The sequence below is a fragment of the Athene noctua genome, chromosome 7, assembly GCF_965140245.1.
Source record: "Athene noctua chromosome 7, bAthNoc1.hap1.1, whole genome shotgun sequence".
In the NCBI taxonomy this organism is placed as follows: domain Eukaryota; kingdom Metazoa; phylum Chordata; class Aves; order Strigiformes; family Strigidae; genus Athene; species Athene noctua.
Window position 1 is genome coordinate 12,611,275 of NC_134043.1, and position 27,051 is coordinate 12,638,325.

Here is a 27,051-nt window from a genome sequence, read left to right on the forward strand (position 1 = left end):
AAATACGAAGTGGTCACTGAAATACACAGAATGGATAGCTTCAGTGTAATGTTTTCCTTGACTATAATTCTTGAACGGAGACATTCAGAACTGGCATAATGTTTTTTTTAGTGTTTTCAGCAAAATACTACTGCTCCGCTCTCAGCAAGTAACTTTATGCTGAATATAGAATCTAGTTGAAAGATTAAAGTAGACAGCTTTTGCTCCTTGTGGGCTTCCCAAATAGAAGGAATATGCAAAAAAGTTTCAGAAGTATTTCTGCAAAAAATTTTTTGTTCTCAATGGCAACTAAAGAGATTTACTGCGTATCTAGGGCATCACTGATAAATTGTCCTTCTTTGGGATAGTTAAATTTTACTATGACTTAGGGAAGCATTTAAACTCTGAGCTGGCTTCAGTAGCCCTGCTTGTGTGCATAAAGTGCACTTAGAGAAGCCTTTGGAAGATAGTGGCTGTAACCAGTTTTGTGTTCTTCTCGAGATCCAAGTGGTTGCTGCACAGAAGCAGTAGAACAAGAGAGGGAAGGCACCATACAGCAACTTCAAAAAATTCGTTCTTAGACTTTGGTGTATTGATGTAGTCTTTTGTTGTTGCAGTTATTTCAGGTACTCAGTAAAAGTACTTGTCACATTTAAAATAAAGATCTCCTGATTTGTTCACTAGTACTTATCCTGTTCTTTACTGGCCAAACACTAGGAGAAGACCATATGACTTCAACAATTTAATTATCTTTCTAGCAGAATCTACAAGTTTTCACTATTTTGGTACTCTGTTGGATGTAGCTCTGGGAAATGAAAGTTGTTGTTATATATACAGCACAAATACATGAGTAATTTGATCTTGAAGCCAGCTGATGTTGTCTTTCGTTTTAATTTTCATTATGCCTTTGGCGCTGTAGCTGCTCCAATTTTTTTATTAGATAGTAGTACATAAAGAGGCAATAGAGGGTTAATTGCTGTTCAGGGAAAGTGTTTAAAAAACAGCTATACCTTATAACAACAACATTTTTTCACAGTGTTTCTGCTTTCTATCTTTAGAATTTATCCTTACTTTCAATTCAAGATTGCACACAGAGGTGCTGTAGAAATATCTTGGATAGTTGAGCTTTTGTAGTCCATCATATTTTTGTTCTTACATTATTTCAGATAAGTATTAAAGATTTTGGAAAATATTTTCACAGTTTAAAAAAAAAAAGGAACTCTCAAAAATAAAGCTAATTTCAGTGTCTGCCCCTGCAACTAGTAATTGGACCAATTTGTCAATTCAGGATACAACCACTATGAAATGTAGTCTAGAAACTCAGTTGTTACCTGCTCTTAACCTAGCTGTCGCACTGATAATTATTTAACAAACAGTTTACTACTGGATGAGTATCATGAAAGCTGGAAAGCAGAAGCAGAACAGTGTCACGCTCTGGAAAGAAGGGATATGTAGTTTGTTGTTGGCTCTAGATTGTTTTGCAGGGCTTTTTAATCTCCATGTATGTGCTTTCCTTCTCCTTGCAAGAGTTTTACTGTCCCACAGTAAAAGCTTAAAATGTAGTTGTTTTCAAGATGGGACTTTATGAAAATCTCAAAACAATATTTTGATTTTAAAGAAAAATAAATAGAAAAACAAAATAATGATTAGTGGTGTTGGAAACAAAGAGAATAGCCTAGTGCTGTGATCGCAGAACAGAAATAATGCTGAGCCTCTGCAAGAGAAGTGGACCAAAGCAGAGCAACTTGGCAATAAACAGAAGCTGTGTTTTTTATAATAAGCGGTGCTATTCCGAGGAATATGGCCCACCTTCTTATGTCAGTGGCCAGCCTTTTTTGCTCTGGCAGAGGTAGGGAACTAACAAAATTTATCTGGACGCTATCCCTCTTAAGCATGTTGTCTCTTAATTACATATTGAATAGCATCTGGTGTTTGAAGAATAATCGAATAGAAACACAGCAGGGAGAAGCGTAGCAATATTGATGCAAGCTGGTACTTTTTTCAGCTTGGGGTGGTCTGGAGGCCACCCCCTGGCCATCCCGGGTCTTCCTCAGCCTGGCCTGAAATGCCCAAAACATCAATTTTGTAACAATAGTGTCAGGCCAAAATTAGCTCTCGATTTTGATTTTGTAATATGAGGTTTTCATAACCCTAGAACACGTGGAACTAAACTGTTTCCATCTCTCTTTTTTTTCCTTCAGTCACCAAGGGGAAAAATATTGAAAACAGTTTCCTGCAAGAGATTCAACAAAAGCATTGCAGTGCTCTGTTCAGTGAAATCAAAGTGACTGGAAACTGTCTGGTCTGTTTTGTTTGAGATTGAGTGATCTATATTTCAGTAGACCTAAGAAGTTGCAGTGGTTTTTGAAAACTTCTCATGGTACATAGCTTTTTCTTTGGTACTGAATTACCTTTAAAGAACTCTGCCTCCTGACATCAGGATAATACCATTTCTCTGCCACATGCAGATGCTTTAAGAGTAAATATATTAGTTTATTAAATACTCAAATATGGCAATACTCCAGGCAAGTTTAATATCTAGGAGTTATATGTAAGTGAAATAGTCTTTTATAAACTATTAGTTTCCAAAATCAGAAGGGTAGGAATCTTCTTAGTCTAAATCCCTAGCTAGGCAGGAGAAGGAAATCGACTACAAAACAGACAACTATATCTTCCCATTGCCTTGAACAGCTCTTCAAGCACAGATTGTCTGAAATAGTTGCCATAATCTGTTTTTACTTCTCAGGACACGGAGCTTAGGGAATCAGTTTTTTAATATCTACATTATCTCTTTCCTCCTGGGACTGAAGCTGGTTACCATAGCGAAATGGCAAGGAAGCTGATAAGCAAGTAGTACCATTTGGGCAACAGGATATAAATTTATTTTATTAAGACAGAGAACTGTGGAAAAAAAAATGAGATTAGAAAGCTTTTTTCTCTCTTTTTTTTTTTTCCCCTTTAATGTATTTTAAAACTCCTGTGAAAAAAATAATTGAACAGATACTGAACAAAATGCTTTTGCTCACATAACAAGTATTGCTGCAAATAGTAGGAGCTTCTGTTTTAAATCTCTGCAGATCTTTGATACTTTCAATATTACACTGTAATTTCTCCCCTTATGTTTCATGGTGTTGCAAAGATGACACACTGTGAATTAAATGAGCTTCTGCTTAACAGAATAAATACAGATGTCTGTCCCCTGATACTTAAAAATTACATTGCAGTATAGTTTTTATTCCTAGTTGTTGAAGCATGGTCATCTGAGTCTGCATTGTAAATCAGTCTGTGAAGTCCCCTGGGTTTGTGTAAAATGACGTCAGTAAGTGTTGAAAAGTTAAATTGCTTTGTGTTCCACAAACGTTATCAATAATGTGAAGTCTGATTATGTTTCTTGAATTCCCCTTTGACAATGTTGGTGTCCATGCATAATATGAATCATATGCCTCGAACCTTGCAGCCTGGCTATTTAAGGCATCATCATGACAGTGGTACTTCATGGATGGGCCCCACTGGGGGGACTTTCTGCTGGCACTGAGATATACCCAAAAAGAGCTTGTTTTGAGGACTGAGGTGTTTCTGATCGGTTAACTCCTCATATGTTCCCTGCCATCTAAAGAACATGTTGTCTCCTGTTCTTGGTGCAAGAGTTGAGTCACTGTTTTGGAGAGTTTGTTTTGGGCTTGAGCTGTTGACTGAAAGTGAAATGAAGTCTCAGTGTCTTGGGATTAAAAAAATAAAATTGCATATTTCCTTAAAATCTGTGCTCTCAGTTTTATCCATCTCAAGATATACAATGCATGCTTGTGCTCTTTTATATGTCCTGACAAATTTTCCACTTACCACGCAACTGAATAGCTCCAACAGAGAGGATTTCGGAGTCTTGCTGTAATCAGGCCATGCAAAAGATGCTGTTTAGTGTTAACCCCTTTGAGCTCATAGTAACTGTATTGAACTTGTACAGGTGGTGTTCACAGACTGGGAGTCACAGTCAGTGCAGCTATGGAGCAGGAATCTGAGTAAATCGTAAGAAAATTATTTCTGCTCTCTTTTTAAGTTGTTTCTTTACTATAGTAAGCACTAGTGGATTTTTCTACGGGGTGTGTGTGTGTGTGGTATGTTTCATCCTTCAAAATTATCATTATCAGAAAAAAAATACCGTCAAATGCCTATTGGATGAGCACTGTGTTAGGATAACCAGGCAGGATCTGGGTGGAAGTTGGCCAGTGTCTGATCAGCTTTGGGGAGAGATAGAGGACCTTGGATCTAGCAGGATCCAACCAGCCTTAGAAAGAGATGAACACAAATATAATTGTGAAAGGAATGTGTGAGTTTAGGATCAGGGCTTATCTCTGTCCAAAGTGTGGACTCTTTGGATGGAGTGAGCAATTTGTAGGGAATGAGAATAGTTTCCTCCTTGGAACCAGTTATCTGCAAATACATATATCTGGCATTGATGATAATCCCCAGTGGGTATCTATAACCTTTAGGTTATTGTATTGTAGTATGATACATAAGGGTGAGAATTCACTGCGGGGACATAGCCCAAAATGCAGCACTTTGGTGCAGGGGCTTGGGAAGTTGGAGTGTTGCCATCTACTGGCAGCCATCCACAGAGAGAAGTCCCCCAGCTGGCTGTAGCTTAAGGTGTTGCTTATTTTGAGCTGAAAGATGAGGTTTTTCTGCCTAAATCCTGTTTCAAGGCAGAGTTGTTAATAAAATAATTGTTGCTGTCCTTAGTGCATGGATGTAGTAGAAGAGTTAGAGTAATCCCAGTGGGGTTTCTCAGAGGGGTTGTTACTCGTCAGGATGTAGGTCCATGTTTGACATGAGGGCAGCTCCTCTCTCCTGCACAGTAACCACGTTGATCTGGGGAGTCCTGAGCACCCCCTGGGAGCTCAGGGCTTGAGGGGTGCCCTGCACCCCTCCCACCCTTCAGAGCTGGGCCCCATATTTTCAGTGAATGGGCTGATCTGGAAATTACTTTTTTTGTTCTGCAGTAAAAAACTAATAAATATAAAGAGTACATTTGGACTCATTAGGGAGTAGACCAAAGATCCCTATTTTTAAGAATCTTGCAGGTTTAACAGTCTTTCTTCCTAGAAGAGATGAGAGGAGTTTCGAATAAGTCTGACCTCAAAGGAAGATCCAGCACAGCTTGTGCAACTCCCAAAGTTATACTGACTGATCTCTGTCAAGGGAAATGTTTATATGATATCATCAGAAGTGGTTTTGAGCATTTTGCATGAACCAAATGCCACCAATGAGAATGGGCTTTTTTTTTTTTCCTTTTTATTAAAAGAATAGTTAAGAAATAAGGGATCGCAACACTAGTTTTCAGCAAAAGTTATGGGACTGCTTCCTTACGAAACATAACCCACAGGGAAGCAGAAGAGCAATGTAGCTTTTTCTTCATGCTTGTCCAGTCCAAATATGCTTCAGACTTAACAACTCTTTCTGTAGTCATGTTCACAGAAATGTAAAAAAAGGTGGGGTTTTTTAAATCTAGTAACTAAAATCCTGAGCTGGAGCTACATTTAAAAAACTATCAGTTGCTTTTAAACCTTGTGAATTGTCAATACCAACATTATCCCTTCAGTGTTTTAATCACTATTTCAAAATAATGGTTTAATATATCTTTGATGTTTTCAAGCCACATATGTAGGTACACAAACATGGAAATATTTATGTTTCTCTGTCAGATCTGTCTGCTGACTGTTAGCTGACAGAGCAATGATGCATTTTTAGATACATTTTTGTCACAGTAGTTCCAAGATACTGGATTAACAAACAAGATTACAGAATTACAGTGGAATTGTATTTTTTACCAGTGAAGCAATACAAAGTATTAAAAACATATATTTGAGGCCATATATGGAGGTTTTATTTTTAAATACTAGAGAGATAAAATACACTGGAATTAAGATCTTGAGGTTTAAGTGTGGCTTGGATTAAGGAGTTGTGGAAGGGGCTGGTTTCTGGCTGGTGCTTTGTTACCGATGGCAGGTTTCCAAAGTATAACCAAGTATTTTTCTCTTTTTTTTCTTTTGTTGCAGCTGGTCTCCAATGTTCTCATCTTCTCCTGTACAAACATTGTAGGCGTGTGTACCCACTACCCGGCAGAGGTGTCCCAAAGACAGGCTTTCCAGGAGACCAGGGAATGCATACAAGCCAGGCTGCATTCTCAAAGGGAGAACCAGCAGCAGGTAAGAGCAACAGTGGAAAATAAAAAATTGAATTGCCGAAGCAGAATTAACATGCAGATTGTTCCTGTAGGATGGGTTAATGCTGGCCTCTTGCTTCCTGACTAATTCGAGCAAGAATGGGCTGATGGTAGAGGGCAGGAATTGTCAAGGTTTGAAAGAGTGCTTAGGGGAGTATTTCTTCCCTAATATCCTGATGGACCTCTCCGCAGACATCAACAAACCCTGTGGTCTATGATCTGCAGATTAAAATTGCACAGTATGCAGAAAATCTGCATAGTTTATTTGCACCCATCACTGAAGCCATGTGTTGAATACAGATGCAACACAGGCTACAGATTGACCTTCTTTGTAAGGTCAAAGCATGGTGTGTTTGTCAGCAAAGCCACTGCCTACAGGTAGCTGTAAGGCAGGTTTCAGATATGAAAGGTAAAAAGTGGTCCACAGAACATACTGTCCCTTGATGGGTCCAAAGAAAGTTCTCTTCCTACCTGCCCCAAAGTTACCCACCTGCCTGCACACCTCTGTATACCTTATAGGCCTCAAGTGAATTGTATTTGTTCAAAAAGTAAGATTCATCACCAACTTCCATTTTGTTTGGTATAAAAAGACCTGTTGCTGTCAGCATAGCCTAGTCATCAAGGGTACTGAATGTATCCATTCCCCTAATTCATTTGTGGGTTCTCTTGCAACAAATCTCTTGCGTCCTCAGAATTAGATACAAAAGACCTTTGGGGGCACCTTGGCTATTCCCTTGCTAACACACGTCTCTGCCAGCAGTACATCTCATAGTGGTCTGTCCAGTCCAATTTTAAATGAATCATGAAACAGGGCTTCCACTCTTCTCTTGGGAGATACCTCAGAGCTTGGTTGTGGGTTTGAGGAAGAGGTCAGGGGGATGAATCAGCTGGAGTGTTTTTGCATCTCTGTGGTAACACAGCTTAATTTTCCCTCATGTCTCAGCCCATCTGCATCTATGGATTTGTCTTTTGGCAGTGTTTCGTGAGGTACTTCTGGCTGACATACTTGCTGTTTAACCCTTACTGTGAAATAACATGTATGCATGCTTTATTTTGATAGTGTATATATATGAAAATGAGATTCACGCTCAAGGCTCCTTTTTCCTTTGTAATGAATGTAGTCTCAGAAAGATGAAATGAGCAGCCACTCCTCCTTTCACACCTTGAAATGAAGAAAAGGATTGAGCCAAGATAGTGCCCCATTTTACTTACTGATTACAGCTCTGTCCTCTCTGCTGAGAGACTGCCTTAGCAGCATGGCTCAAATGCTTGTGCTGTTCTGGATTTAGGAGCTTCTGTGTCAGAAGTAGTTAGTGAAAAAAACCCTGACAAATGCCCTATCTTTATGTCTTTTTCTTCTAACCCTCCCCAGAAAGTACTATACCGTAGAGAAGAAAGCTGGCACATCAGAAAAACATGGGTCAAAACAGTCACTTAGAAGTACCCTCCAGTACTTCCAGCAGTAGCTGTGGGTCCTGGCAGCTGGGGACTCCTAATATGATTATTTGCTGCTACAGCCTGCACCAACATTGAACTCCAGGTTCAGTTCAGATGCATCCCTATGCATAATGCATTGAGACAATCTTGAGGTGACAGCAGGCACAAGTAAGGGCCTCATCTGAGAGCTAATCTCCAAACAGGGGTGGAGAGAAAGACAACTGCACAGCCCAACACTGTTATTGCTGCTTGGCTGTTTCTGAAGATCTGATGGTGCTCCTGTGTGCTGTTCTCTATTAAAGGCAGGCAGATTATCTCAGGCAAAGGAATGTGTATTTTCTTTTATTAAGCATCTATCAGCACCCAAGATTAGCAAGAAAGTAAGTAAAAATCCAGACTGTCCAATGCAGAAGAGAGGCTTTTTGTGATTTTGTCATTTGAGATAACCTAGGATGGAGCCATAACAGGAATCAGTGTTGCTTGCCCAGAATAAAATACTCTTGGATGAAAAAAATAGGTGTTCTTCACAATCTGTAGTGAGCAAATACTTGGGATTTGAGTAAGATATGGGTTACCGGGACTGCAGAGTTTTACTTCTAGTGTTGCATGTCTTTTGTCTTTGAAAACGTTTTCTCTCCTCTTTTCCATCTCTGCATCATTTAACTTGTAGTGAAAAATAAGTGTTATTAAACCTGAGGACAAATGGATAGTCATAAGACATTAAATATTTGTAGTGCTTTGAGGTCATCTTGGGAGAGGATGACATAAATAGTTAAAATTCCTATGTAGTACAGAGTCGTCACAGGGATGTGTGTGCCCACGTATACATATATCTATGTGTACGTATGTAAACAGCGTAGATCTGTATTGTACTCTTTCATCTATGCCTATTCTAGAGGCTAGTGCTCCTTGGGATGCATTTGTTTAATGTATAATTCAGTGGAACTATATTTGCATCTTATTTTGAAGTGAGAATTATATATGAATTTGCTTTTTTTTATCAGGTCAGAATGCTGCCTTGTTATACTTGTAAAACAGCAGTCCCAGTCACCTTGCTGATGCATAAGTGATTTTTACAGTGAGGGCTGCAGTACTTTCTAGTTACTATAGCAAAATGAAAATTGTACTCTAGTGGAGACTTTAATTACTTTGCTCTATTTGAAATAAAACATAGGGATTTTGTCTTTTAACATGGCTTGTGCTTTACAAAGGCACTTCTTACAGCCTCCTCCTGTTAGTTTCAGAGCTTATTTTCAGTGATCGTGGTGCTCCCAACAAACAGAATAAAGATAATGCTCAACTCTGCAACATCTCTCAACTTCCTACTAAGTTGCTCTATGAAGGGATGTTGTGCTACATACATTTGTTTCACTTCATAAACCTGTCTTATTCCCTGATTGGTGATAGTTCAGAGCAGTGCTAGTTCATCTCCTGGAGATCTCAAGTGTCTTGAAAATCACAGAATCATCATAGAATGGTTTGGGTTGTAAGGGACCTTAAAGATCATCTAGTTCCAACCCCCTGCCATGGGCAGGGACACCTTGCACTAGCCCAGGTTGCTCAGAGCCCCGTCCAACCTGGCCTTGAACACTGCCAGGAAGGGGGCAGCCACAGCTTCTCTGGGCAACCTGTGCCAGTGCCTCGCCACCCTCACAGGAAAGAATTTCTTCCTTAAAGAGGGTAGATTTAGATTAGATTAGATGGCAGTTTAAAGCCCTTACTCTTGTCCTATCCCTACACTCCCTGATAAAAAGTCCCTCCCCATTTTTCCTGTAGCCTCCTTTAAGTACTGGAAGGCTCCTAGAAAGCCTCCCCAGAGCCTTCTCTTCTCCAGGCTGAACAACCCCAAATCTCTCAGCCTGTCCTCATAAGGGAGCTGCTCCAGCCCCTGATCACCTTCAAGACCTCTGGACCTGCTCGAGCAGGTCTGTGTCCTTCTTATGTTGGTGCTCCCAGAGCTGGACACAGCGCTGCAGGTGGGGTCTCACAAGAGTGGAGTAGAGGGGGAGAATCCCCTCCCTCAATGTCCTGGCCACACTGCTCTTGATGCAGCCCAGGACATGGTTGGCTTTCTGCGCTGTGAGCGTACATTGCTGGCTCACGGTCAGTTGTCAATCCGCTGATACCCCCAAGTCCTTCTCTGTGGGGCTGCTCTCAATCTATTCATCCCCCATCCTGTATTTGTGCTTGGGATTGCCCTGACCCATGGGCAGGACCTTGCACTTGGCCTTATTGAACTCCATGAGGTTTGCATGGTCCCACTTCTCCAGCTTGTCCAGGTCCCTCTGGATGCCATCCCTTCCCTCCAGCGTGTCAACCACACCACACAGCTCACTGTCATTGGCAAACTGGCTGAAGGTGCCCTCAATCCCACTGTCCATGTCACCAACAAAGACGTTAAACAGCGCCGGTCCCAACACCAACCCCTGCAGAACACCACTCGTCACTGGTCTCCACTTGGACATCGAGCTGTTGACCACAACTCTTTGAGTGCGACCATCCAGCCAATTCCTTATCCATCAAGCGGTCCATCTGTCAAATCCATGTCTCTCCAATTTAGAGACAAGAATGTTTTACAGGACTGTGTCAAATGCTTTGCACAAGTCCGGGTAGATGGCATCAGTTGCCATTGGCAATTTAATCTAGAAAGTGCCTGTGGTGTCAAGAAGAGTAGGGGTAGTTATGTGTGTAGTTATGTATGTGAGTCTCCTGAAGTACTAGCAAGATAAACTCAGTTCCCTGAATGTGTCCCTATTTTGCAAACAAGTACAAAAAAAAAAATCCCTCCACGCTTGTGCGCCTACAGGGAGTGTTCCAAACCTGTGGGTGCCCCTGAACCTCCCATTAAGCTTTGGGTTATTTAGAGTATGTGTAAAATCACACATAAAATAGCAGCTTTCACACATTCAAGGATGCTTATTATAATATGCAAATGACAACAGCATATACACCAGTTACTCTGGAAAGCATACAAATGTGTTGTGCTTTTGTGCTCAAGGAGTACGCTAATAGCTGACAGAAGCCTGAGGACACGTGCATGAATCATGACCTTTTTTTTTAAAGAAATGTGGATATGTAACAGTTAGCACCTGCAGTACGCTAGTGAAGGTGAGAGTACTTTAAAAAACAAGTATCTTGTCAGAACTGCTGCAGTTTTGAGCAGAGGAGATAGAAATCCATCCAACACATCTTCTTTGTGTTATTACTACCTCTTCAGAGACTGGAGGCAAGAATCAATCTCTTTAAGGTACACATTGAAGGGAAAAAGAAGGAAATACTGGGAAGTGCCACACACTATAAAATGTCTCAGTGCATGCTGAGCACATTTCCAGTGAATTCATCTTCCTCTGGTTCCCCCAAAGTTCCCTTCTCTCCTTAGGGGAAGAAATAAATGGGGAACATTCAGTTAAAACTAGGAATTAAAAACCAGGAATGTGCCTATAGCTGAAGTACAGGCAAGAGGCTTGGTGAGTTGAGTAATTAGTACAGAACTGCTGACCCCTCTGAGTGAGAGCTGCGTTTGAGCCCTACTGTTCCCTGTGTTGTTGAGAATTAACGAGCTGTTAGATAAGGTTAGGGACCTTCGTTCATGCCACATTGTGTGTGTCCTCAGGAAGGACGGCCCTTCCCTCTGCTCACTGCAGGTAACGAAAAATAAAGACAAGAGCAGCACAAGCTTTTGGGGTTCTTCAGCTATTCCAGAGCACTGCCTGCAGGTTGGACCACAGCGGAGCTGATCCCGAAGGAGATACTCCCCACCTTCTTCAGCCATAGCAAAACTTCTTTTGGACTGTGGGGGGTGTGAGTGGGAATCAAATGAAGGTCTGGGCAGAATTTCTCAGGTGTGATTTGTGAAATACACAAATGCATCCCTGGGGCATATTACCTGCAGACTTCAATTCTATAGCCTCTGCATGGAATTGCCACCAAATTTAGAATAATAACAAGCACAGATTTTGTGTGAGTTTTTAGGAAAATTACCAGAAAGTCATCATTTTGTCATGTAACTAATTCTTGCCTAGCATGCAAAACTATACATGGAACAGCTTACAAAATAACGTTATGATAGTCACACTTAAAGCTGTTATCAGTAAATAAAAGTGCCAAGTGAGGGTGGAGAGCTGCAAATTGTTGATGACAGAGGTGGTTATTGAAAATACTCCAGAGGTGAGTGGGTGGGTTTACAGGTCTTCATGCAGTTAGGCACTAACAGTGGTTTTGAGTGTAGAAGTATAATAATGCATTGTATAGTCGGTCTCACTTTTCATGTTAGTTTTATCAGGACATTCCTGTTGACTTTTTAGCTGCTAAGAACAGGTTTGTGCCTGTCAGAGTAATGTGCTTAGATGATTAGATAGGAAAGGAAGGAATTTTAAATGGTGCCCAAGGGTGTTGGGGTATCAGTCCTCTGGTGTTATGTGAAGGAGGACTTCATGGTGGTGTGGAGAGACTGTGTGGGAGGTCAGACAGTATCATTTATCAGAATCCGTCCAAGAGTGGTGCACAGACACTTTTTGAGTTACATGGCTCCTTCATTTGCAAGAATTGACAGCCATGAATCAAGCCCAGTGCAGCTGGGATGAAAAATGGTATCTTTTCTTCTAAAATCATTAAATTCTTATTGTGGGATTGGGACAGAATTGCATATGACTTGTTAGGGAATCCACTGCTGGGTTTATGGAGACCATTTCACTTGGTTGTACTCCTCTCTCACCAAACTGATGACTCATTTCTCCCCAGTAAGGAACAAAGTGTGTTTGTTAACTGGGCAGCAGGTGTTTTAATTGGTTCATCTGTCTGACTCCACAGGAGCGTCTCCTGCTCTCTGTACTTCCTCGACATGTTGCCATGGAGATGAAAGCTGACATTAATGCCAAACAGGAAGATATGATGTTTCATAAGATCTACATCCAGAAGCATGACAACGTCAGGTAAGAACAGCAGCCTGTCTCTCAGCTGCTGGGGAGGAGGGACCCTCCCACTGCTTGGCACTTAACACCCAGGGGTGAAGGTGAGAGCAACACATAATCCAAAATAAGTATAAAGACTCTAAAGTGTCACCAGTTGACTTTTGAAAGTTTGTTTATAGGACAGGAGGATTGCCACATTCCTGCAACACCTTCCTTTGAGAAGCAACATTAGCTGATCTCTTTCCTTAGATTTTTTTTTTCCCCCCCCTCCTTTCCTAGAGTCAGTCTTGGTGGTTTTGAGAAGGTGATATACTTGGGTTTAGTTATTTTTTGACGTTACAAGGACCCTTCTGATAAGCCACAATGGCATGCAAGTTAAAAATTGGCAGTGCTTTTTGTGAGGTGAATTGCAGAGCCCAGCTGAGGCTGAGATCACCTGGAGCGATCTCTGCCGGATTGGAATTGCATTAGGGTCCATTAGTGACAGCCTTGGCATCTGCTCAGTCACCCAGCAATGTGTTGCTCCTTGGTCTACTTGTAAAAGCAGAAAAAATTGCTATCTAATCTCTGGCAAGTCATGCAAAATCAAACCCAGTCTGTTTTGCTGGTGTACTCCAGCCACGTCAGCTTCTGAACATCACCAGGTTCCCACTGTCCACTTCCCAGGGAAGACACAATAACGTAATGCTTTAGTTACTTGGTATCTTTATGGACTACAGTTACAAAGTTAAGTTTAACTTAGTCTTGATTTTACCTCTGCTGTTGTACCTGATTTCCTTGGGGATCTTTCATGTCTCTGCTAAGCCAGGTCCTGCAACTGTGTAACAGCTCTGTAGTCTATAAATACTTCAAATGAGACACAGGGACTGGGGACAGAGAGCTTCTCTTCTTCCACTCTCCATCTCCGCTTCCAACAAGAGGTTTTCCTGTAAACTGCTTGCATAGCCTTCTCTCTTACGTAGCTTTAAGTATGTTGGTGATTATATTTTCTGATACTTGGTGCAGATAAAAGTGGATTTCTTACATTTCTAATATACTGTGCCCTTCATGATCTCCAATAATTGATGTGGTAAAATACACATGAAATTCTGAAGCATTTGAAGACATTTCCTTAGCATTGAGGGTAGTGGGTAGAGATAACGTACAAGCAGAAAATTGGGAGGAGGTTGCCCAGTGTTGAATTTAGAGTCTGATAAAAAACTCACTGAAATCAGGGCAAGTCTATGTGCTGGCTTGGGTAGACTTCAGTTCAGCCCTTCATATTTTTGGTTGTGACTCAGTAAACAGATAAAGATCCACTAGCAATAATGAAAGCAAACACATTATCAGATATCAAAGACAACAATAGTTCAGTGATGAAAAATAAGGAGTATACATATGGTGATGAAGGTGAGGGGAAGAGGCCCTCAGGAGTGCCCCAGCAGAGCATGTGTTACAATAGATTAAGTTTTGTGTGTTTACATTCATATTTTCCTTAATTCCACCGATCTTGTTCAAGGTGGGTAAATTTCTTGTGATAGATGCCATTTGTGAATTTTCTTAATAGAGAAATTACTTTTTTCCAGTACTCAAAGGTCAGCTTGACATTCAAACTGAATGCAATTTGTTAGATATGACGTGAGACTATTCAGTATGGTATTATAGTCTTTCACATCCATTTTCATATGTCATTATTTGCAGGTTTGAAAGTTGTTCAGTGCATCTTTAGGATGATACTTACTTGGAATTTTAACTATATCACTAAATAAACAAAAACTAAACAAACAATAATAAACCAAATTTACAAATGAACAATTTTAAAGGGAGAGGGTAATCTGACAGAGCAATTATGATAGTTAAAAAATAGCCCAAAGATAATGGCTGGTATGGAAACATGGAGATCTCAAAAGATGGAACAAAAATGATGCATGACCCAGAGTACAGAAAAAGAGAACAGTTTGCTATGATTTTCAGTTATGGCTGTGAAGTAACATGAAAGGTGAAATGTGTACATAACTGGCTTTATGCATCAGTCAGTTCCTTGACTGTCCTCATGGATAGCTAACAGGAAGCTTGCAGATATTTATCATATCTTGCGTATTTACCAAATAATATGAACATTTCCATAATAGATTATCTTCTGCAGTCTAAAAGTAATTTTAACTTTGTTCCTCATGGTAGGATCAAGCCCTTGCAGGTGCTGACTGTCTCCAGTGCAAAGGGAGGCTGAGGTCTCAAAAGATCTTGCAAGCAAAACCAACTTAAATGGTATCTTCCTCAAAGTATGGACTTTGTGCCTACAAGGTCCTAAATGAAAGCCCTCTGAGGTCATGGAAAAGGCTGGAAAAGGTAGATAAGAAATAGGAATAATAGTATATGTACTGAGAGCAAGTAGAAGGTAACTTAGGAACATCTCATCTTCATGTACTTTAGGGAAATGAATAACTAAGTCAGAATATTGAAAAAAGGAAACATGATTTGGAACAAATGATTCATTTCACACTAGGAGTTCAGCATGGAGCCTTTGCTCTTGCCTGGGTGCACTGAAACCACCTCTGGTGGGAATAACTGCAGATGATTTTGAAGCATTTATGTGCACACAGAAACACACAGTGGGGGGTAGCATCTCAGTGATGTGGATTAATGAACTGGCCAAATAAAAGCAAGCATGCTCTTCACTTTTCATGGGGAAATGCTCAAGGGGAGGCTTTTGAGATGAGAACGCTCCAAGCAAATTTACTTTGTTTTTGTCACTATTCAAAAATGTCATAAGATCTAAGTTTTTATGAGCTAAAGGTTATTGTGTCAAGGCAATTGAGAAGTCTGTGAAGTCGGTGCAAGGGTGCTGTGCCCAGCCATTGAATCTGGTTTCCTGTTGATGATTTATGTGCGGGAGCATTTCCTCAGCAGTTTGTAGAACTGGGAAGGTTTGTGTGTCTGCACAGAGGTGCAGGTTTCCCTCCTCCATCAGCTATATCCAGCAATTCTCTTTTTCCACTCTCCCAGTTTAGTTAAAAAGGTAGATTATAAATGAAAGTATAATGGATCAGAATTTTCATTAGCTATTGATTTAAAAGTTCAGTTGCCATCTTAATGCCTGGAGCCCAAGATCTTCGTTATTACTGTATCTTCAGGGTGAGGTTGCTCACTGATTTCACAGGCAACGTAGAAATACTGATACTGGAGGTTTCCATCCAGCTGATTTTAACTTTGTTTTTTTGAACTCAGGAGACGCAGAAGCACAGCCTCGTGCAATTAGCCTGGTTTGACATTTTGTGTGGGAGAAGTGCTTTCCTAAATTCTGTTCCAGACAAGATGAAACATTTTAATTTTCAGGGATTATTGGGTCTGGGCTTTTGGGACCACCTCTAATTATAATTAAAAACAAACCCAAACCACTCTACCAGCAGAAAATGTTATTCTACAATTACGTGAATTCAGGTGGAGGGAGGGGTGGTTTTTTTTTAAATTGAGAAGTCTAAATGACCAGTTCTGCTGTGATATGTTTAGTTTTAGGTACTAGATTACATACTCTTTTTTAAAAAAGGTTACTTTTTTTATTTTCAAGAATAAAGACTTCAATTTAAAACCTATGTAGAAAGGACACCTTCCTCAGGTGCCAGTAGTAGGTCTGTAAAATAAAGCCATGATCCTTTAATAAGAGGTAGTTCTGCCATCATACTGCTTATTGCCTTACACTTCGCTTAGAGGGTAGGCTAGCTCTGTTTGGGGAAAGATGGTGTTTTTATGCAAAATACAGTGGTCTTTCTGACCTGAATGGATAAAAGCAATCTTTTTAGAGCCTTATCGGGACTTCCTGTGAATGAGTTCATAATCTCCTGCTTATTGTTATGGAAAGTAAAGTTCAGAGACTAAGTTATCCACAATGAAAATATAATTTCCTGTGATTTTTTGGCAGCAAAATTTGTTTCAGGATTATGTTCTTCTGAAGAATTTAGGGTGATGACAAAACCAAGATGAAAAAGTTTGGGGTTAATACACTCTTTTTTGATGCAAATGAACAAAACCTTTTAACAGAGAATGAAACCTTTTCCCATCCTGATTTAGTGAATGAGAATTAACTTTGACAAATCCAGAACCTCAGAGCGTAATTTGACCTTTCCCACATATGTGTGGGTTAAATATAAAGTCTATTGTCAAATGCAACCAGGAAAGGAGTTCCCAAGACTATGTAAGTAATTTTGGGTAAACAACAAGGTGAATTATGTAACTAAATCAGTTCACGTTATCATGAATGAGATTACGTCTGATAGACAAACCCTAAAATATGCACAGATAATATTGTTTATCTATCATGCTTCCCAGGCAGAACTTTAAATGTTTTACATTACTATTGCTATTTATAGTATCTTGTTGCAGTGATAATGGCTTTAATGTTATCTAGGTTTGGCCAAATATAGTAATCTCTGTGCTATAAAAGGAGGTTTGAAGTCCTCCACGAAGGGATAAAGTTTGGCTTTGTCATTGAATTCCTTTGATGAACTGTTTCAAGAAGCTTATTTTAGGGCTGGCATCCAATCACAATGAAAACGACAGTTTCCTCTCTTCTCCCCATCACATAATTCTTATGAATCATGTACTCAAAAATATTAACCTGATCTCGGAGTTTTTTAAACATCTTGACAACTTGAACTAAATCGTTTTCAAAAATGAAACAGTCCATTTGCTTTCAGCTTTGTAGAAGCAAAACATTTTTAACTAGTTTTCTGTTTTAATTACATTCTAACAGCAAAAATTCTCCCCTTAAAAATGACCAAATAGTTGCACTTTGGCTGAGTTTCAGGATATTCAGACCAGCCAAGTCAACTTAACCTCTCTGCCTTATAGGCGTTGTGATTCTTAATTAGTTGCTTATGAAGTGTGTTGAGTTCTTAGATTGCAAGGTGCTATGTAATTTGTGAAAATTTCAACTAAGCAATCATATTTTTCCTCCCTCCTCCCACTGTCTTCACACACAGGACATCCAGTCTTAGTGTTTCTTGGTGTTAAAGGACTTAGCAATATAAACAGCAGTAGAAAGTGGAGCTCTGATCACAGCTAGCAGGAGGGCTCCTAGGGTATAGCTGTAACTGGACATGTTAGTGCCATGGCTTGCCAAAGCAATGTGCTGCTTAGTGGTATATTCATGTTGGTGAGTATAGGCAGGGTTTTTTTCTGGCTTGCTAACAGTGCCTTTTGAAATGAGAAATGGGTTTATAATGAGGCATATTTTACCAAACCCAGGTCAGACAGCAGGTTGCCTTTGGAAATAGTTACACCAGTGAGCTCATTTTGTTCAGCAGCTCATCCCAATTCTGTTTTCATGCTTTTTTGTGAGAGCTTATTGAAGCTGTGCAGAGACCAGTTTAATTTTACCATTTTTAATAAATAAAATGACAGTATGGCATGTATAAATTTCTGACAATTCTTCCATGGATATTTTCAAAGATTTCCCAAATCTCTTGTCTCAGCCAAAGTTTATGTAGCTTTAATTTCTATGGAAGGCCTCATTGCCAGGAAAGCTCAAGAGCAGTAACTGTTTTTAATATTTACTGTATAATCTGTCTCCTTCCTTGTCTTCTCCCCTTTTTGGGGAGAGACAGAATGAAAATTGATGATTGATGTTTGAAGATGAGGAAGAGCAGCATTAAACATGAGGAAGCCCAAGCTCAGTTTTTATTCATGTCTTGCTTCCCCGTACTGCTCTCCCTGCCAGTCCATGAGCTTCAGTCTCCTCCCAAGACATGTTCATGGGTCGGTTGGTTGTTTCTCAGCATCGAGTCTTAGCAAGATTTCTACCTCCTTTTCTTCATTCGAGGCATACCCACAAGCAGTTGAAGGTTATTTTTTTCAGGTAGATTGCAGGAAACTGTGTGGGTTTCGTGTGGGTTCAGGGGCCCCCTGCGTTTAATTGCCATAACTTCTGGTTGAGGCTGTAGGCTGAGAAAAGCGAGTAGGAGGGAAACAATCAGCCTTCCCACACCTTTCCCCAAATGACAGCAGTGAATTTTACCTACACAGGAACTCTTCTGCTTCCCTGTCAAGAGCCAGCTCCTGGGAACTTCACCTGTGTCTGCCTGGAGTGAATCTTGGCTTTTTAATTTTTAATCCAGAAATTTAAAAATTTTTTGTTGTTGTTAGCAATAATTTTCTGGAAATATAGAAGTAGATTTCACCCATGTGTGAAGGTGAATTACTCTGCTGTTACTACCACTAATCACTTGACTCTTCCCAGCTAATTTGTTCTTTTTGAGAGGAAAAATCAGTGTCTTTTGGAGAAAGGCATTCAAGCTAAAATCCACGTGTAAAGGAATTTGCTTATTTTGCAGCCATTGTTACACCTGAACTTGGCATCAGAGCAGTGCAATGTCTGACTGTTAATGTTAAAGGAAGTGTTTCAACCCAGGATCGGTCCCTCTTTTCAATACATGTGTGTCAATGGTTCAGCCTTGAAAACTTTAAAGCCAAAGAGTAGGGCAAGTTTAAATATTTTATCAAATGTACCTCTTTGTGCGTGTGCACGCAGCACCCTTTGAGAAGAACAAGTACATACTAACTTGTTTAAGTATTAATCTGACTGTCTGCAGATCTTTCTTTTTGAACTGGGAATATGTTGTGATCTTGGTCCCTACTGGGAACTCCTGGTGTCTTCAGGGGCATGAAAGAGCCTTGTACTCTCTGAAAAACAAAACAGATAAATAAATGGCTGCGAGGCACCCCACTGGATGCATTACTTAAATACGTGTGTTGTAATAAAGATAACATCCTGGAAGTGCAGTATGATAGGTGACTGCAGATCTGCAGCCACCAGCAAGCCATCAGCAATTAGGAAGGGCCTGTGATATATAATTCACACCCTGCTATTCTGAGTTTACACAAGGGTTTGTGAAGTTCACAGGGTGATGGATTGAAGAGTGTTAGATGTTTCAATGATGAAATACTGTGAATAGTAATTCGGAGAGAATAATGAAGGTGCCTGCAGAAGTTTACAGAACAGTATTTTAACTCATCGAGGTTATTTGGATTCTCTTTTTTCTTCGATAGTACTAAAAAAATTAAATTTTTTAAAAATCTAAGTCTGACTGCTGATTGGCCTGATAGTAAAAACAAATGTATCAAACTTATAGTAAAAATATACATCAAATTATGTTTATTGCGCTAATCCACTCCCAGTCTATTCTAGAGTAACCTTTACAAGAAAAATTGAGTCTTCTCTGACCAAAACTTTACTTTTTTAAAGACTTGCTTGTGCAGACTTGCTTTCATCTTGAAAAGACTTGGTTAAATTTCAGTTAACAAACTACTTTGTCATGTAGTTAACATGCAAAGTGGTTTTAAGAACATTGAGTTTATATAACATTTAAAGAGGTTCTTGTTAAAATCATCCTACCTTTTTTGCTTCCTCCTTAGACTATAATGACTGAAAAGCAAAAATCTGTTAAACTTTCTATTCTGTAGTGCACTGAACTTTGCAAAACTATTTAAAACCCTCTTACAGAAGCTGTAAAACAGAGGCACAGTTTTGGATGGAGATGGATTAACTTCTTATGTCTTATACCATATTTATGTCCCTGAACAATTGTTGCTAATTTATGCATCTGTTCTTACTGGTTTATATATAATTTTGACACTGGATAAATGATGAAGAAGAAACAAAAGCTGAAACCCATTAGTGGAAAAGAGCTCTCAAGTGATCTGGTATCCTGTGACTCAAGTTAGCATCAAGTTAGTGTATTGCTAACTTGAGTCTATGTCCTCCAGTAACTGAAAGTCATGGTATATTTTTTTAAACTTCCTCTTTTTTTATTAATTTTGTTTAATACTAAGTGGTTAAAAAGTTAGGGAGAGGCTGGTATTAATTGTGCAGACTGCATAATTCCATAAATGATGTTTCTATAAGAAACCAGGCTTAGAACAGGTCGCTTCAGAAACAGAGCTAACAGAAATAAAAAGCAAGAGGAGTGCACAAAACAGCAAAGGAGGCAAAAGACCAAGGAGATTAAGTTCATTTCATGACAGACACAGCATTGGCAGGGTGTTGGTCTCGTGGAATCATAGAGGTGCTCTTTTTTAGAAAATTGAGTTTTTTCTGCATCCATTTGTTTTTCTGTTACAGAGCCCTCGAAAGATGCACACTTTAAAATAGTGGGAATAAAGTTTTGTCAGACCATGTAGGTTCTGAGGACTTGGAAGCTTTCAGAAACTGGAAAGAAGTGTATGTGTGATACACTTTAAAAGGCAAACAAGATACTGGAATGTAGGTATTATTTTTGCTGATACCATGGCCAGCAGAGATCTTTGTGGTTGCTGTATGTGTGTTTGGCAAATATTTGAGGCTGTCAGAGGCACCGAGAAATTCTCAGGATGTTCTTGAATAGTAACCATGTCCCCATTTGAGCCAAACTGATAAATGAGCCCCTTAAATATATAGGAAGATTATCAGGATTTGAAATTAGCTCCATCAGCTCCAGTGTACAGAGCTGACTCCCAAACCCAAAAACCTAGTGCAGTGACCACTTGTGAAACTTGGATTTGCGTGACTATCAGCAAAATATTCTTTCCTAGCCTCCTGTTGCAGAGATCTCCCCAGTAAGTGGCATGCAGAAGGCTGGATGACTGTGGCTTTGTTCAGTTGTAAGATCATCTGTAAATGCCTGTTTGTCCCCATCAGTAGGTGTGCAGAGCATCTGGAAGCACAACTTGCCCTCCCACATGAAGAGGAAGGTTGTATGTGCGAGGCAGTGGGGAATTTTTCCAGGAGAGATATATAGTAGTGACAGACTGTAGATCCACCATGTCAGCTCATTTGTTTGGTTTTTTTTTTGTTGGTGGTGGTGGTTTGGGTGGGTTTTTTTAACTTTAAACATGATTCTCTGCAGAGTCTGATAATAACCCGAGTTCGTTTCCTACTCATTGTGGAGAATGTGTTGCTAATAGGGGGTTACTAGGACAACCTCCTTCTTCTGACAGCTAGTTAATTTCTGTTATCTCCAAGGCCTGGCAGACCTATACATCAGTGCTGAATGCAGTAGCAATTAGAAAAGATGCTTTGTAACATCCTGGACCATGACGGAGATGAGACCTCTGTGACAGAGTGGGGACCAGAGTGGAGAGGTAGACAAGAAGACAGGAAGGACCAAAAAACTTTGGAAACCAAGGAGCACATTTAGCAATTGTTAGTACTTTCTGGAGAACGAAGGTGAGAGAATGGAAAACAGATGCATACAGTTTTAGATAGTGGATGGTTATGTGCCATAGCCGTTCTGGTGGAGAGCCTCCAATCTTGGGAGTATGCACACCAATGCACTGCTGCTTTCTGCCATGTCTGTTTCCAGAGAATGAGCTAATAAGAATCAATTTGTAAAATAAAGCAAACAAAACTTTGGCTTCTGCTCAGGGGAACTTGAGCAATTCTAGTTACAGATCAGGCTTCAACAGAAGCCAAATGCTGATCTATAAAAGTATAATTATTCTGTTTCATTTGGAACCTTTTGTTCTGGATTGCATTCAAAACTACTGTAAGCCCCTTTGTGAGATTCTTTTTCTTTCCAGGGAAGAGAAAAAGAGGCCTTTTGATTTAATAGTTCTACTTTGTTTCAGTTAAAAAGGAGAAAAAAACCCCACGTCGTCTTTGCCTTTCTTCCTTAAAATCTTCCCTTCTGCAGAATAGCAGCCAGCAGGTCACAGTTTAGGATTGCAGGTCTAATGCAGAGACAAAGTTGTGTTACAGAATATAAATGGTAAGTGATATTTTGTTTTTAAGATCCAGTACTCTTTGTCATTTTCAGCTGCAAAATAAATAAAATTTTGTTATTGAAATTAAAGCAATTAAAAATTTCTTGCAAAGCCCAGAAACCTTGAAATTGCAGATGTGGCTTACCTGCTAATCTCCTTTTCCTTGGAAGTATGTAATGGTGGAAGGAGTAAATTGAAAATGGTATCTTCTCTGAAAGCTTAAAAACATCTGAAGAAAAAAAAAAAAAGAGATAAAATAGTATTGGAGAATAACTGTACAAAACTAAAGCTGTGTTTAAGGATGAAATGTGTGATTTTTCAGGGGATGTCTTATTCTGAGAACAGCATGGAAGGGTGAAAATATTTGTTCATCCACAAAATAATGGCATGTCTGCTGAGAATCATCTAGGGCTACACTTTTGTAATGCAGAAGCCCAATATGTACTTCATTAGCACTTGTCAGATCAGGGTATTTCACTTAAATACATGCATTCGCTGGCTTATTTAAATGTCTTTTGTGTATTCTTTCATCTCTTTTTAGGTTATTTTTCCTCCAGATTCCAGGATAATTTCTAGCGGAGGATCATAAAAGCTGTATTTTGTTGGTCTGTCATGTCCCACAGCTTTTTATTTTTCCATTATGTATAGCAGACACAGCATTTATTGTATTACTAATCACTGAACATATTCTAAGTTGTCTTGCTGGACAATGGGTACTACCTAGAAACACCTCCTTGCATTTTGCACTCACAAACTCTTGTGTCAGGATCCACTGCTACTACTCAACCCCACAGGGGAGGCTGGGGCTGGGGAATGGCAAGGCTGAGATTGGCAGTGATTTCTTTAATTTGACTTGGTAGTGAGGCTGATTACAACTCAGAAATGCCTGGTTCCCCTTACAGAAACATCCTAATGACTAGACCTTGAAGGCTTTGCTCAGCCTGTGCTGCAGAGGAATTGTGCAGAATGAGCAAGCAGGGAGTGTGCCCAAACACATGCGCTCTTTGTGCTGGGGATTTCTTGTGACCGCTGGCTATATCTGCTGGGGGAATTAGTGCTACATTTTGCCACGTCAAACAGGCATCTTTCCATTCTTCACTGAAATGAAAACCAAGAGAAATTAACTCAGTGGACATTCCAGATGACAGAGAGTAAAACACAGAGGCAGTTGTGAAGACACACAAGTGATGAGGCATGCCGTGCTCATCTGAGAGCGTAGAGCCTCGACCCACATGCCAGCGTAGGTTATCTGGATTCTGTATTCCCATGTGGCAGAGGGCATTTGAGGCTATATCTCCTAGGAGAGGCCCTAACTGAAGAAGGTGTCCTCATTCTCTTTTGTTAACTGTTTCATTTTTTTATATAAAAGAATTAAACTCCAGAGCAGCAGCTCGAATCCCACGGTTCCATGTCACGGAGCGCATCGTAATCAGCGGGGCACTTGCTCTCTCTGCCTCTAATTATTCTGAGTATTTTATACGTAATGAGCAGCTGCAGCAGGAGGTCCTGAGGGCACCCCCATTCCCAATCCAAAATGGCCCATTGTCCAGTTCAGGCTGGATTCATGCAGAGGAAAAATCAGATCCATGTTTTCTCACTATTCAGGCAAAGGGTCTTAAGAAACACAGTTTCCTTGCTTGCATTCTCACTCCATTTATTATGAAATACTAAGCAGAATACTAAGGAATCAAGGATACAAATTGCTGTGTACATTTCTGTTCCTTAAAGATGTGCCAGTCTGTTGTGACAGGCCAGTAGTATTTTAGCTGGCCTGTATTTTGGCAGGAATATGGGTTCCTAGCAAAGATTTGGCTACAATCATGTAGCAGGCAGCGTGGATGTGGTAGGGATGTTCTTAAATGCTGGACACATATCCTTTTCTATTGTAGCAGCTGACTTAGCCCGAGCTCTGTCTGTATTTCTTAACTAAAACAAACAAACAACAAAAAAATCAGTCAAGTATTCCTGTAAGATGCTATCATGAGGCTCAAACTGAAATGAAAATTATTTATCTGCTGTGTTTTTTAGCCTCAGTGGTCCTTGATTAACCACAGCATGTCTGAAGTAATCAGGAGGGGCAGAGGCCAGTGAGATCCTGGGGATGATTTGCTTTTGCCTTTGACTGCTGTTAATTTTTTTTCTCCTTCTGTTTGTAAGGATTCTGGTCACTGGCTGTTGTCAGCAGGATTTTTTTTTTGGTTGCATAAGGACTGAGAAAACAGTATCTGTCTGACTCTTCCACAGTGAATGGCTTTCAAGTTAAGCCATGGCTGCAGTTATTGTGCTCTAGCTGTGACACTATAAATAAAGTTATTAACAGCAATATGTAAATGGGTTTCTATTTTTGTTCCCTGTATTGTTTGCAAAATCTAGGGCAGTTATTCAGTAAGAATCATCTGCTATTTAGCACTGAGCCTACCAGCGTTTGATGCTGTGTGGGCCGCTGCTTTTTTTTCCCCCCTTTCTTTCTTTCTTTCTTTCTTTCTTTCTTTCTTTCTTTCTTTCTTTCTTTCTTTCTTTCTTTCTTTCCTTCTTTCCTTCTTTCCTTCTTTCCTTCTTTCCTTCTTTCCTTCTTTCCTTCTTTCCTTCTTTCCTTCTTTCCTTCTTTCCTTCTTTCCTTCTTTCCTTCTTTCCTTCTTTCCTTCTTTCCTTCTTTCCTTCTTTCCTTCTTTCCTTCTTTCCTTCTTTCCTTCTTTCCTTCTTTCCTTCTTTCCTTCTTTCCTTCTTTCCTTCTTTCCTTCTTTCCTTCTTTCCTTCTTTCCTTCTTTCCTTCTTTCCTTCTTTCCTTCTTTCCTTCTTTCCTTCTTTCCTTCTTTCCTTCTTTCCTTCTTTCCTTCTTTCCTTCTTTCCTTCTTTCCTTCTTTCCTTCTTTCCTTCTTTCCTTCTTTCCTTCTTTCCTTCTTTCCTTCTTTCCTTCTTTCCTTCTTTCCTTCTTTCCTTCTTTCCTTCTTTCCTTCTTTCCTTCTTTCCTTCTTTCCTTCTTTCCTTCTTTCCTTCTTTCCTTCTTTCCTTCTTTCCTTCTTTCCTTCTTTCCTTCTTTCCTTCTTTCCTTCTTTCCTTCTTTCCTTCTTTCCTTCTTTCCTTCTTTCCTTCTTTCCTTCTTTCCTTCTTTCCTTCTTTCCTTCTTTCCTTCTTTCCTTCTTTCCTTCTTTCCTTCTTTCCTTCTTTCCTTCTTTCCTTCTTTCCTTCTTTCCTTCTTTCCTTCTTTCCTTCTTTCCTTCTTTCCTTCTTTCCTTCTTTCCTTCTTTCCACTGGCTTTTAGAATCCAGCTCCTTTGCAAGTTTGTTTATTGTGGTATATAAGAAACAGAGTAGCTGTGCTAAGCATTTTCAGGCTTCCGGAGAGTGGCTTGGTACTTAAGAATAGAGAATCATCTCTTGATATCTGAACTATAGGAGCATTAAAAACAGCTACACAAACATCAAATACCACAGCTGCTATTTGCCTTAGTGCGCATCTTGCAAATTCCAGTTTGTTCGGAGATCTTTAGGGTTTGTGTTTTGTCTGCGTGCTCTGTTCCTTCCTCTCCATTGCTCGGGATCTGCCTGACGGCCTCGGGCCCTGTTCACGCTGGAAACTTGTACCGCATCCATTCGTGCAGTTACAGTACAGCCCCCCGAGGGAGAGCATGGATATGTTGTATTAGAAACACTTTACTACAGTCATGGCTACTCCTATCTGGAAGAACAAATTATTCTAATCCAAAGCATCTGTTTAGAAAGCTGAATGTGTGTGTGCTGGGGAGAGGAGCTGTATTGCTGTTAACATATATACTTTATCACAGTTCACATGAGACAGTTTGAACAAACTTCTTCCTGCTCTGTGGGTGAACTTAGCTCTGGCTTCCCCGAATCCCCTACGGGGAAAGTCCCAACCTGCTTATCCTGTGACTCATTAGCCACAATTTTATTACTAGCCATGTTAGCCTTCAGATGGGCATGTGTCCTCCATGGCACTTTAATTCCATTTCACACGGCTTTGTGAAAAGCCACCGTAACGTTGGGACATCAGCAAGCTGTGTCTCCAGTTTCACTCCTTGCTCGAAGTAACGGTTAGTTTTATGGTATATATAACATGAATATACAGAAGTGTTTTGAAGTTGTGACACCTGCTGTTCTGAACTGATCTGAACTTATCCTTTCAAATGCCAGACACTTTATCTCGGGTTTTTTTTGTTTTTTACTTTTCAAGCCAAAATTGCTGTTACTGTAGTGACATGGAAAGTAAGCAGAAATCAGTTAGACTGGTTTTGCATAGATATAGAAAGATCTGACACAGTAACTTTCCTCTTATTTTTATGGTCTGAGTCACATTACCATAATATATATTTTAAGTGATCTCTAGGTAGCTTTCTATTCTATAGAAATGTTCTGGTCAGACTCTATTGATTTTATTGATGTTAGTTCACTAGTAAAATAATAACTGTTTACAGGAACTTCATTTCAAGATGATATTTTGTGAATACTGAGAGTAGCAAGCAAATGGCTTAGTGAAATATCTTAATGCATTAACAGAGAAATTAAATTTTCCAATGGAAAATGTAAGAGAAAAACCATTTCTTTATACACAGATCTATTATTCTGGTGGTGGCAATTACAGTAATTCTCTTGAAATCAAGTTAAAATTATATGCCTGCTTCATTATGAGAAGAAACTACTGATTGCAAAAATCAGGGGAGATTCAGTGGAAAGTTAAAAAGACTTACATATGCAGTGGGCAGACCTGCCTTGCCACACTCACTGCTCCATCATCCCAGGAGTAGGTTTTGCGTGGATGTTCCCTACACTCATG

The 27,051-nt window shown here is 39.8% G+C and overlaps 1 protein-coding gene across 2 annotated transcripts in view; it reads left to right on the top strand.

The window, feature by feature from the left end:
• The window catches only part of ADCY5 (adenylate cyclase 5), a 223,278-nt gene that overhangs the window by 124,165 nt on the left and 72,062 nt on the right, over window positions 1-27,051 (top strand). For both annotated transcript variants that reach the window (XM_074911429.1, XM_074911428.1), the window contains exons 2-3: window positions 6,033-6,182; window positions 12,446-12,567. In XM_074911429.1, the coding sequence (XP_074767530.1) occupies window positions 6,033-6,182; window positions 12,446-12,567 (272 nt within the window). The remainder of the gene's footprint in view (window positions 1-6,032; window positions 6,183-12,445; window positions 12,568-27,051) is intronic.